Below are 12,318 nucleotides of genomic sequence, written 5' to 3'. Positions count from 1 at the left end.
AGAGTCATTGATTAAGTCTGCACTGGTAGAACGTGTTAACTAGACCCAAGAGGGGCAGGCAGAATAACCTTTACTGAAGGTCATCAATGAGCCAACTGGGGTCTTTGCAGATAAGTTGTCTGAAGCGATGATTCCACTGAAGGTTGCCGTCTCCAGACACTTGGGAATCAAATGCTTAATCCTACTGCCTTCAACTGGATTTGAAGCCACAAAACTCTGGAATGCTTTCCCTGTACCTTAACCACTAAAGCACAGTGCGTGTTTTATTTTATGATGCACAATCAAGGTTCATGGAAGAGCGAGATTATGGTGGATTGAAGGTACCTTACTGATGGCAAGCCGCGATGGAGAAAGCTTGTGAGGCCTTCGGCTTAGATCATTCTGTACGACTGGGCACCCGATGCTGCATGGGGAAAAAATGAACGATATAGGGATTCCAGCACATGTTGTGTATTGAAAACGTGTGGAGTTATATAGGCCTCATGGTGGTGAGCTTTTCCCGGTGGGCCGGCAGCAGCACTGCCTGAACCCACATCCCAATATACACTTTATAGCAGCCTTTGGACTCAAAACGGACGTCAAGGCCAACGTGCGATAGCTCAAAACCTTGCCAAGATTGAGAAATACCCATACCCCAAAATTGTGGCCTCCAGGTGCTCCGGTTCGGCCGTGAAAGAATAACAAACTTGTAATCCTCTAAATATTATTGTAAGTTATTCTTTCATTGCCGAACCGGAGCACCTAGAGGCCTCGACTTTTGGGTTGTAGGTAAGTCTTCAGACGGTTAAAATTGACGCTGAAGTGAGCTTCAGATGGTTAAAGTTGATGTTGTGATCTCTTTGATTATCCATATTTTTTAATGGAGATATATGGCTCTGAATGGAGGAGCTTGTCAATATATTCCATGCAGAACAAATACAGCAATGTGTTTTACGATTCAATGACAAGGATATTCTTAAGTAATTAACAAATTGTATGGGATTTTCACCTTATTGGTCATATGCCCTGATGGGAATGCTAAACAAGTAAACCGTGTGTGTGTGTGTGTGTGTGTGTGTGTGTGTGTGTGTGTGTGTGTGTGTGTGTGTGTGTGTGTGTGTGTGTGTGTGTGTGTGTGTGTGTGTGTGTGTGTGTGTGTGTGTGTGTGTGTGTGTGTGTGTGTGTGTGTGTGTGTGTGTGTGTTGCATTTTTTCAAGTGAATCAAGCATCACCTATGGACGCATCACTGCACAGAGTAGTTGTATAATGATGAGCAGTCACTTTTGGTTGATGGGATGGTCTCGAGGTACGTACGCTCGCCTCAAAGCTGTCTATCCTGAGTTGAAATGCATACCCAGTGAAAAACGGACATCCCGGTGTTTCACAGGCTCGGTGATTCATCAATGTGTGTGCCGTTAAACGGGTGTCTCTTCTGCCGGCATCAGTTGGTGGATGTTAAAGATCCCACAGTGTCTTTCGTTAAGAGTGGGCGAGCTATCGCCGGCACCATGAACAAATTCCAAATTGTTGCCCGAACTACTTAGTCGAGCATCAGGTCTGGCCAGCCTTTTCGTGAAAGACTTGGGCCAACTCCCCCCCCCCCCCCTGGACAACCCCGCAAGAACGTGGGAATAATTGTTGCCGTTGTAGAAAAAGAAGAGATTCCACACCTTGCTGTACAGTTTATTTTCCAACACTCTGTGCAATCTGTCGCTATATCATTGATTCTTAAAATGCACACTTGGTTGAAATCATGGAAATGATCTTCAACCAAAGAAAGTTGGATGTTCTTCCTTTACTGTTCTGAAAAGATTGTCTGAAACCCCATTGGTCAGATTCTGCAGCCAACATTGAACGTGGATTCTCTTGCTGTATCTCCATACTGTCATCTGCCGCAACCTGTCTTTGATTGACCATCTCCTGTGGTTATTCTCCAAGGCGGGATGTTAATTTGGCATTGTCGGCCAAGTCAAAACCTCTGATGGTCCTGGTAGTTCGACAGGTCTTATCAATATTTTGGGATCAAATATTTGTGCCATATTAAGCAGGATTGCAAGACATTGTTAAGAATGCCGCCAAAATTTTGTGATTATGCACGAAGCGGCGACAGAGAAGGGAGGAAACGGAACAGGCAGACGTTGCTGTATATTTATATGTAGGAGATTGGGGGACGATGTACAAGGTAAACCCATTATGTGCAGGATTTAAACCCAATGAGGTTGCAGCGTTATGAGCTCAATGTGCTCAGTTGGGAATGTAAGATAAGCGAATCTGCAATTATTTATTTATTTATTATTTTAAACATTTGTTGGTGAATTTGTGATTACTTGACATTTTTCTTTCATGTTAAAAAAAAAAGAACATCCTTTGTGATTAGATGCTTGTTTTCTTGTCCCACCAGATGTTTCTTTGTGGCCTCATACTTGCATGAAGAATGATCCATCTTCGAGCAGATAACTCTGGGTAATGAATGAAGGACGTTTTGCAAGCAAAATGTATCAAGACCCCACTTGGAAATATTAAAAAAGGAAGGAGATGTTACGGCCCTGCATTTGCGATGGTGAACCAAGACTGAGCTAATACTCACCAATTACTCGAATTACTGATGTCAACAACTCTTGCTGGACATCGCCAGCCATGGCTAGATAATGTGTAAGTTTGTGCAGCAAGCGTGGGGGTGACTTGGGACGTTGAGCTTGGCTACCATGACACGTCTTGGCCTCATCCCATGGTGCAGCCATGAGCTACGTCTTGCAAGACTCATCTGCATCCTTCTGGTGGTATTGGTTACTGTACCTTTGATTGCACACTATTATCTTGCTGTAGACCTAGATCGTGGTACAGTTGGGGGTGGAGGGAAAGGAATGGCCAATCGTCCCGGCGGTCAGTGGTCCGCAGGGGTGACTGCCTGCCAAGGCAGGCACGTTGAAGACTTGTGCCGCATCCGTGAGTCTGTAAGTGAGGAGCTATTGCAACTCGAGGCCCGACGTCAGGAACTTAACGGGGAAATCGGCAGATTGGCTGGGCGGCTAGACACTGCACAGCACGGTGTCGAATTGGCAAAGCAAGAACTTCAAGGCCTGAAGAGCACCATCGTGCAGACCGAGCGCTCGTATCGGGAGCTGCTCGCACAGAACCAGCCCAAGCTATCACTTCCACTGAGGCTATTGCCAGAGGAGCCGGGTCCCACCATGGTCCCACCTAGCAACCCCCAGCAATGTCGGCTACATACATGCTTCGACTACTCTCGCTGCCCGCTCACCTCTGGTTTCCCCGTATATCTGTACCCAAGAGGGTTTGTTTCAGAAACACTCGATGTGGAGGTAAGAACATGACGTGGCTTGCATTTTCTAGTCAGATGTACATCTCAAACTTCAATTTAACAGACTTCTGTTTACAGGGCTCTACTGATGCTGGTTAGGAAACAAAATGATTGTATTCCTTTTCAGTCATCAAGCTTCTCTTTTTTGCTTCAGTTAATAAAACGCATGCTTGGTGTTTGCTTCACGGTTAAGGTGGCTAGCTTAAGATCTTGGGGTCCTGAGTCTGAGCCCGTCACACCTTTAAAAATGACACCGGGTGGGTTGACTCAGCCTGTCATCCTTCCGAGAGCAGCAAAATGATTACCAGTTTACTGGAAAGTATGAACCATTCAAATGATTAGTGTCAGAGTGGCGACCCCTAGCCAAGAAAGAACAGCCTCGGCAGCCCTATGTGCCTAAAGATGTGAAAAGTTTGGTTCTTCTTCTGCTTCTTTTTCTTATAAAATGGACAAACAGGCTGCCAATTAATTACTGCTTTCTTATGGCTGTATTTGCAGAGATATTGTTGTATTGGCTGTTAGACTTCTTGACCTACAAAAATGGATGATTATTGAAAAATTTTTATGAAAAACGGTAGGAAATAAAATTGGGGAAAAAAATTTGCAAATTAAATGGTAATACAGAAAAACGAGATATCTGATCACAAACGATTCAATGATGACCATGTATGTCCTTGTCGGACCGCCGAATGAACTTGACATTCAACATTTCGGGATCGAGTGTAAATGAAGAAAATGTATCCCCATCGACAATCCATCCATAAAACAACATTGTTAAGGAAAATTATTCAGGTTATGATTAAAAATGTGTCTTTTGTTAATTCAGTCACAATCTGAAATAAGTAGGTCAAGGACATGAAACAAATATCAGGTGCACAATTTAATTGCAGGTACACTATTATGATGCAAGAACATCTTGGAAGGCCAAGCGGTCTTTGAGATAACACAATGGCAAAATGAAGCGATGATTCAAAAAAAAATGCGTTATTATTTATTTTTTTCAGACCGCCATTTGACCTTGACCTTTAACCCGAAGTGGTATGATGTAAAGTAAGTGTAAATGTGCCTTTCTCGAGGCTATCTAAAGAGGGCAAATTCGTTCTTATCAGATAGCCCTTGGTCGAGTTTTGGTGATAAATCCTAAAATGACTATAATTTGGTCATGACCATAACATTATGTGGAGGTCAAAAATATGTCAACGCAAACACTTTGTGCTCACATTATTGATGCAAAATTTCATTCTGGAAGTCCCAGCCGGCTCCGAGATACAGTTTGGAAACGGCAGCAAAAAAAGGGAGAACGAGAACCGCACTCTGTAGAACTAGAACTAGAACTAGAACCACCCGGCTGGACAGTTTACCTTTTGTATCCCACTGATATCAGGTCAGGTTCGATCTGTGACCTGCTACAGGTACCATGTAAACCTGTACTAACCTGTTCCATGGTCGGGTTGTCGGCGACTAAACCGTCTCCCCCACCAGGTTTTCTGGTGAGGAGGGTGTTTGGATATGGACACCCAGCAGGATTAAAAAGAAAACCTGTCAAAGGGCGGAGGAGCTCCTTGTGAGCCAACGGCCATCCATATCTAGTGCCCAACTGTGTCTGCGGACGTCCTCCTGCAGTTGGGTCACTTCTTATTAGGAGGTTGGTGGCAGGACTTGCACTCCGGCCACCGTAAAACCCTTCATTCCGCAAAACGCAAAAAAATCTGAAAACCCACTCCATGGGAGTACCTCCTGTGCAGCTTCCCTTCGCAGGGCAGCTCACCGGATGACGGGATTGGGGCAAAGCCTCCGGGACCCCCAATCTTTGATGATAGGAGGGAAACCACGGGGTAACATCCCTGGGTCAGATTGCGGGAGAGTGTGTCGGAGTGGTGCTGAGGTGTCGCCCACCAGACGGCGGTCTCCTTGGGTTAACCTGAGGCGGTCCCTTCGGGTGGGTGCCTGGAATGTCCTATCCCTAAGAGAGGATGATCACCTGTCTCTGTTATCATCTGAGCTCAAGCGTTTGGACATCGGGATTGCAGCTCTCTCTGAGGTTCGGAGACCAGATTGCGGCGAGATAATGGTGGGTGGTTACACCTACTATTGGTCTGGTCGCTCTGATGGTTACCATACCCAAGGAGTTGCTGTAGCTGTGTCCAATAAGCTGACCCCAATGATAATTGAGGTAACACCGGTCAACGAGCGTATGATGAGATTAAGGATTCGTCACTCCTTAGGTGTCATTTCCCTGGTCTCTGTTTATGCTCCGACTGAGGCGAGTGATCTCACCGTGAAGGATGCATTCTACGCCACACTCGAGTCTGTGGTTGATCAGTGCCCCAGACGAGATACACTTCTAGTCTTGGGGGATTTCAATGCATCGACTGGAACTGATAGGGATGGTTATGAGGTGTGTGTTGGTCCCCATGGGTCAGGAACTATGAACCAGAATAGCACTAAGTTCCTTGACTTTGCAAGAAGTCATGGACTTAGGGTGGCTGGTTCATGGTTTCGGCGCCCACAAGCTCATCGCTGGACTTGGTATTCCAACGCTGGCGGTGTGGCAGAGGAGATTAACCATGTCCTCATTGACGGTTGTTGGAGGATGATCCAGAACTGCAGGGTCTACCGGAGTGCTCAGTTCCTCAATACTGACCACAGGCTTGTTGTAGCAACTCTAAAGCTGCACCTTAAATCCTGGAGAATGGTACCATCCCAGCCTAGGCTGGATGTTGCCAAGCTCAGGGATGAGAGAGTAGCTGAGGAGTTTGCGAACAGGCTGAGTGGACACTTGGGGGGTCTGGGTGCTTTGGGGGGTCCTGAAGAGTTGTGGAGCGCCTTCAAGACCACCGTCCTTGATGTTGCCGGTGGATGCCTTGGAGCTCACCGCAGGGCAAAGAAGAATTTTGTCTCTCAACGGACACTGGATACCATTGACCAGAGTCGCAGGGCCAGGCTGAATGGCAGAGCTGAGCTGTTCAGGGAGCTGAGGCGTAAAACTGTACGTGCACTGAGGGTGGACAAGGAGGCCTATGTGCGAGGAATCTGTGAGGGGGTAGAGCATCACCTGTGGACAGGTGATTCTCGTCCCGCTTACAGGGGAATTCGCGCATTACGTTCATCCAAGCCCATCCCTCGGAGCACTGCAGTTCGAGCAGAGAGTGGTAGGCTCTTGACAGAGGAGTCTGAAGTGAAGGCCCGCTGGGCCGGTTACTTTGAGTGGTTGTACCAGGCTGATCCCCCAGCTGTCGAGTTGGACGTCAAGGGTGTTACAATCCCTGTTACTGACCCTCGAATCAACTGTGGTCCACCTTCGCTTGTGGAAACACGGGCTGCGGTGAACCAGTTGAAACGGGGCAAAGCTCCAGGGATCTGTGGCATCCATGCCGAACCTCTCAAGGCTGGTGGAAATGCTGCACTCGTGTCGTTGCATGCAGTTTTGTGCTCTGCCTGGAACACAGGCATCATCCCAACTGACTGGAAGAGGGGCCTTGTTGTCCCTCTCTGGAAAGGAAAGGGTGATCGACAAGACTGCAGCAACTACCGAGGGGTGACGCTGCTCTCAGTGCTGGGCAAGGTCTTTGCTCGGATAATTCTTGATAGGGTTCGCCACCATCTGCTTGAGCACCAGCGTCCAGAGCAGTCAGGCTTTACACCAAAGAGGTCAACGATTGACCGTATCCTTGCACTTCGTGTCCTCACTGAACGCAGACGAGAGTTTCGGCAGGGGTTGCTTGCAGCCTATGTTGATATCTGTAAAGCGTTCGATTCAGTGAATCGGGATGTCCTCTGGAGGATTCTTGGTCTTCGTGGGGTGCCACCAAAACTGATCGATCTGATGTCTGAACTCTACTCTGGTACTGAGAGTGCTGTGAAGTGTGTTGGTACCACCTCTGACTTATTTCCAGTTCTTACTGGAGTTCGTCAGGGATGTGTACTTGCCCCCACACTTTTCAGCACTTGTATGGACTGGATTTTATGGAGGATGTCAGAGAGATCAAGTTGCGGTGCATCATTTGGGAATGTCAAGATCTCGGACCTTGATTTTGAAGATGATGCAGTCATCTTTGCGGAGACTTTAGACATCCTCTTGGGGGCCCTCGAGGTGCTGAATGAGGAGTCGGAGCCGTTGGGATTACGGGTTTCTTGGGTCAAAACTAAGATCCAGGCTTTCGGTGACATCTTGGATGCTGCTGTCTTGTCTGTGTCTGTTTGTGGTGAGGATGTTGAGGTCCTGGAGAGATTCACTTACCTTGGCAGTGATATTCATGTCTCTGCTGGCTGCGAGTCAGAGGTCAATAGACGTCTGGGTCGGGCCTGGGGAGTCATGGATTCACTGGATCATGGGGTGTGGCGCTGCCGGTACCTGTGCGGTAAGACGAAAGTCCGAGTCTTCAGGTCCTTGGTACTTCCAGTCTTGCTCTATGGGTGCGAGGCTTGGACTCTGACCAAGGATCTGAGACGGAGACTTAATTCCTTTGGCACCAGGTCTCTTCGGAGAATCCTTGGCTATCGCTGGTCGGATTTTGTGTCCAACGAGCGGTTGCTGAGAGAGACTCGGATGAGATTTGTTACCTGCATAGTCCGTGAGCGTCAGTTGCGGCTGTATGGACATGTGGCTCGTTTTCCTGACGCTGATCCTGCTCACCAGATTCTCTCAGCGAGGGAGTCTCATGAATGGAGGAGGCCAGTGGGCCGACCACGTGCCTCATGGTTGCAACAGGTTGACCATCATCTCAAGGAGATGGGGATGGGCCTGGCATCTGCCTGGGGGATGGCCAGATGGAGGCCCCTGGAGTACCGGCGGAAAGTGGACGCAGCGACGCGCTGTTCTGGCACATGCTCCCATACCTGACCTGATCCCACTGATAGGCCGGATCTGGATCTGGACCTGAACCAAAATCTAATCTTCTTCTCGTCACATAACTAACTCATCTCCCTCGTTTTGTCATAACTCGTCCGCAACATTTTGAAATGGGGCCAAAAACGATATATAGCACTATTTCTTAATGGTGAAGAATCGCTTATATAATTTTTAGCTCACCTGTTCAAAGAACAGAGAGCTATTGTGATACCCCCGGCGTGAGCGTCAGTGTCAGCGTGAGCGTGAAAATGTTAAAGTTTTTGGTGCAAGTTATTTTTTCCTTTGTAATGTTTTTATCTACCACACTATTTTTTATACCCCCGATGTGTGTATGTATATGTATATATATATATATATATATATATATATATATATATATATATATATATATATATATATATATATATATATGTATATATATATATATATATATATATATATATATATATATATATATATATATATATATATATATATATATATATATATATATGTATACAGTAGACGAGGCGTAAGTCGTCACTATCGGGACCGAGAAAAAAGTGACGACTTAGAAATGTGACGACTTGCGCGTATGCGAACATTCATGATGACTGTGGGGTGAAGGATGAAGTCATGCGTGGCCTGGACACGTATGTGTGAGAGCCGGCTATTGTACCAAAAGGAAAACACAATCCTCGGGGCATAGGTGGGGGTTCATTGGTGAGTTGGAAAGTGATCAAGCAAAGATGGAATTCATGAATCACTTTATCAAAAGTAAAGATAATGAACAACTGTAAGACAACAACTTCGCCTGCTTATCACCATGATGGGATTGACCAACGAACCCCAGAGACTTTTCTGGCAGCATCTGCCAGAAAAGCGCAGTCTCATCGGCATTGTACACGTCCCGAGGCTGATACCTTTCCAAGATGTCTTTCAATTTGCCATCCTTCCAGTCGTGCACCACTGCCAAATCCACGCTGCCTGATTCGCCACACTTCTTGACCTTGCCGATTCCCCACCTCACTTTGAATCTGTCTATCCAGTGCATCGGCAAGGTCTCGGCATCATCATGCCCGAGGTCCACAGCGAATTTACGTGCCTTCATCAGCAACATTTCACCGTCCGACGGAATATTTGGCTGAGCCGACATTTGCCGAAACCAGATAATGAGCGCGTCATCGACATCTTCAAAGGACACACATTTCATGCGTTTCACACTTGCTTCCGGCCTCGCGATCTTCTCCACTTGTCCAAATATCTTGCCCTTATTCTTCAAGATATCGTTCAATGTCTGCCGTTTGATGTCGAACTTCTCAGCTATCCTGTTTTCTTCATCAGTCGGTTGCCTCGCAAAACTGGATAATGTCATATTTTTCTTGGTAGGTTTTAGTTGTAAGCTTACGCTTAGTCGCCATTGTCCTGCCTGCAGTGCGATCAACGTGTGTACGCAGTTATAAATAGCCTATCACTGACGGTGTAAACCAATGAGCGAGCATCACGATTCCATGAAATTGGGCTTCTCACGAGGTAGCAGTTCCGTGTGACGAGTTAGGAGTGGTAATTTACTTGAGTTTCCATTACGCGGGAACGGACAACATCTGACGACTTAGACGAAGTGACGACTTAGAGATGACGACTTACAGAGAGATGACCCTTTATTCAAAGGGATTTAACATGAGATAAATTCGGGACTTCTTGACGCTGCCGACTTAGGCGAAGTGACGAGTTACACGCTGCTGACTTGCGCCTAATCTACTGTATATATGTATGTGTATATATGTATATATGTATGTGTATATATGTATATATGTATATATATATATATCTATATATATATATATATATATATATATATATATATATATATATATATATATATATATATATATATATATATATATATATATATACATATATATACATACATACATACATACATACATACATACATACATACATACATACACATATATCAGGGCATATTATATGATACCGGTCGTCCGTCCGTTCCTGTCCACACTCTAACTCCCAAAGTTTTCAACTTTCACGTTTCATATTTGGTACATAGGTACAGACTGTGGCGAAGGTGTGTCGTGACATACGTTCGTCATCTAAAGTGGTTGCCATGGCAACTAGGATTCTGTTTTCCATCCGTTCCTGTCCGTACTCTAACTTCCAAAGTTTTCAACTTTCACATTTCATATTTGGTACATAGGTACAGACTGTGGAGACTGTGTCGCGGCATACGTTCGTCATCTAAAGTGGTTGCCATGGCAACCAGGATGCTGTTTTCCATGTAATAGCACAATTCTGTATATACCTTCTTGTTCGGGGGTATATTATGCTCACTTGCTCTGTTGTTACTGATTACAATATACCAATACATATTGTTACGAATTTGGGAATTCGATTGCACACACCATTCAGGTTCCTTTAATCAGTTATGTCGATCAGTGCTTGTTTCCGAGATAGTTCATCTTCCATTGTTTAATGCGCAGAAATCGATTAAGTGCGCTGCGAGATTCAATTTAATAGTTCGTGAGCGATCAGAACACAATGGAGACACCCCTCCCCCTCTTCTGCGAAGAGGAAGAAGAGCCCTCCCGTCCCGTGATTCATGACGTCAACCACTCCCTACCACCCGTGGTTGAGCGGGGGGTGGAGCACGAAGGCATGAGTTACGCCGGGAGCGGGGGAGGTGGCCGATAAGAATAAAGAAGAGACCTCTCCTTTGTTCGAGCTGGTTGTTCAGTAGAGCTTTGGCTTCTGCTTGGCTTGGGTTAGGGTCGAGGCTTTTTGAAGGCTTTCTGTTGGCTTTCAGTAGTAGGCCTTCTGGTTCTGCTTGGCTTGGGTTCGGGAGGAGGCTTTTTGAAGGCTTTCTGCTTTGGCTTGGCTTTTGGTAAGCTTTTTGCTTCGGCTTGGCTTTTAGCAGGCCTTTGGGTTCTGCTTGGCAAGGGTTGAGACTTTTGGTTCAGTGAGCTTCAGTTCTGCTTGGCTCGGTTCGCTTTTTGGGCTCTGGCTTGGTTCGGCGAAGAGAGAGGCTTTGTTCATCAGAAGAGAGTTGAGCTGGTTGCTCGGCTCGGAGTTCTTGGTTCGTGTTGAGAGAGGCTTTGTTCATCGGAAGAGAGTTGAGCTGGTTGCTCGGCTCGGAGTTCTTGGTTCGTGTTGTGAGAGGCTTTGTTCATCAGAAGAGAGTTGAGCTGGTTGCTCGGCTGGCTCTACTTGGTTTGTGGAGCTCTTTGTTCTCCGCTTGCTACCCGGCTTGGTGTGACTCATCGGCCTCATCTTGGAGGTGGTTCCACGGGGAAGTGACGCATCGATGGGAAGGATCGGTGCCTCGTCTCACCAGCACGTGTTCGGAAGCGCGAGAGGATTTGCTGGAGCTCGGGAAGGATCGTGGCTCACGGCAATTGGATCCAGCTCACTCTCGATGGAGCCCGGGTCCGAACAGCTTGAAGACCACATGAGGTGGAGAGGTTCGAGATAGGTTCTGGGTTTCAGCTCATCTGTCCCTCCGAGCTGGAGTCTGTTATTAAAGGCATCAGCCACCATTTCTTGGGTGTGTGTGTGTGCGTACGTGTGTCTCTGGGCCCGTCTAATAAGTAGAAAACTGTGAAGTGCTTTGTGTGCTGTAAATGATTGCATTGCATTTCGTATAGGCTGTATAGTTCTGCTCTTACGTGCTTCCCTAGTTCCCCATTATTATAAATAAATACCCCAATTGTTAAATGTTTTCAGCTCGTCGCGTCGATTCCTTCATTGACTGAGTATTTCATGTGTTGGGAGTTAGCCGTTGGTTTGCCGTAAAAGGGGGACATTCGGACCGACAGTTCTCGGCGATTAAGCCGCTCGGAATCGCGCATGGGACAGGCTCGCTTAAGCGGCTTGTTTCGTACGAGTTCCGTCGAGGGTGGGATACCCCGGTAGTTGGATCACGTGGGTATTTAGGTAAATTGAAGTTGGCAATCGACCCTACCCCACATGGTCTGCCCATTGGTGTATTTTGGTTCTTGCACAAGGACCCGTCGGCTTCGGGGTTATCCGGGCGGCGATCGATATTCCAGGCGATCGGTCGGGCGGCTCCGTCAGAGCGGTCGGTTCGGCCGACGCACCGGCACAGTAACAATATATTGCTTAAAAATTATTTGGATCAGACTTCACTGCAATGCTTTATAAAAAA

General features: G+C 46.6%; 1 protein-coding gene across 10 annotated transcripts in view; it reads left to right on the top strand.

The window, feature by feature from the left end:
- EXTL3 (exostosin like glycosyltransferase 3) overlaps positions 1–12,318 on the top strand; it is a 79,520-nt gene that overhangs the window by 17,518 nt on the left and 49,684 nt on the right. For 7 of the 10 annotated variants that reach the window (XR_015058716.1, XM_085883369.1, XM_085883364.1 and 4 more), the window contains one exon: positions 2,381–3,302. Coding sequence is in view for 9 of the 10 variants with exons in the window: in XM_085883369.1 (XP_085739495.1) it covers positions 2,685–3,302 (618 nt within the window). In the remaining variant the exon portion in view is untranslated. Of the gene's footprint in view, positions 1–1,196; positions 1,286–2,380; positions 3,303–12,318 lie in introns of all 10 variants that reach the window. The other 3 variants (XM_085883367.1, XM_085883365.1, XM_085883366.1) reach the window with 2 other exon arrangements.

Source organism: Eptatretus burgeri, chromosome 5, assembly GCF_056783735.1.
Source record: "Eptatretus burgeri isolate ZD-2024b chromosome 5, Ebu_testis_v1, whole genome shotgun sequence".
In the NCBI taxonomy this organism is placed as follows: Eukaryota; Metazoa; Chordata; class Myxini; order Myxiniformes; family Myxinidae; genus Eptatretus; species Eptatretus burgeri.
Note: the sequence above shows the minus strand (reverse complement) of the source record. Positions and strands in the feature narration are given on the sequence as shown.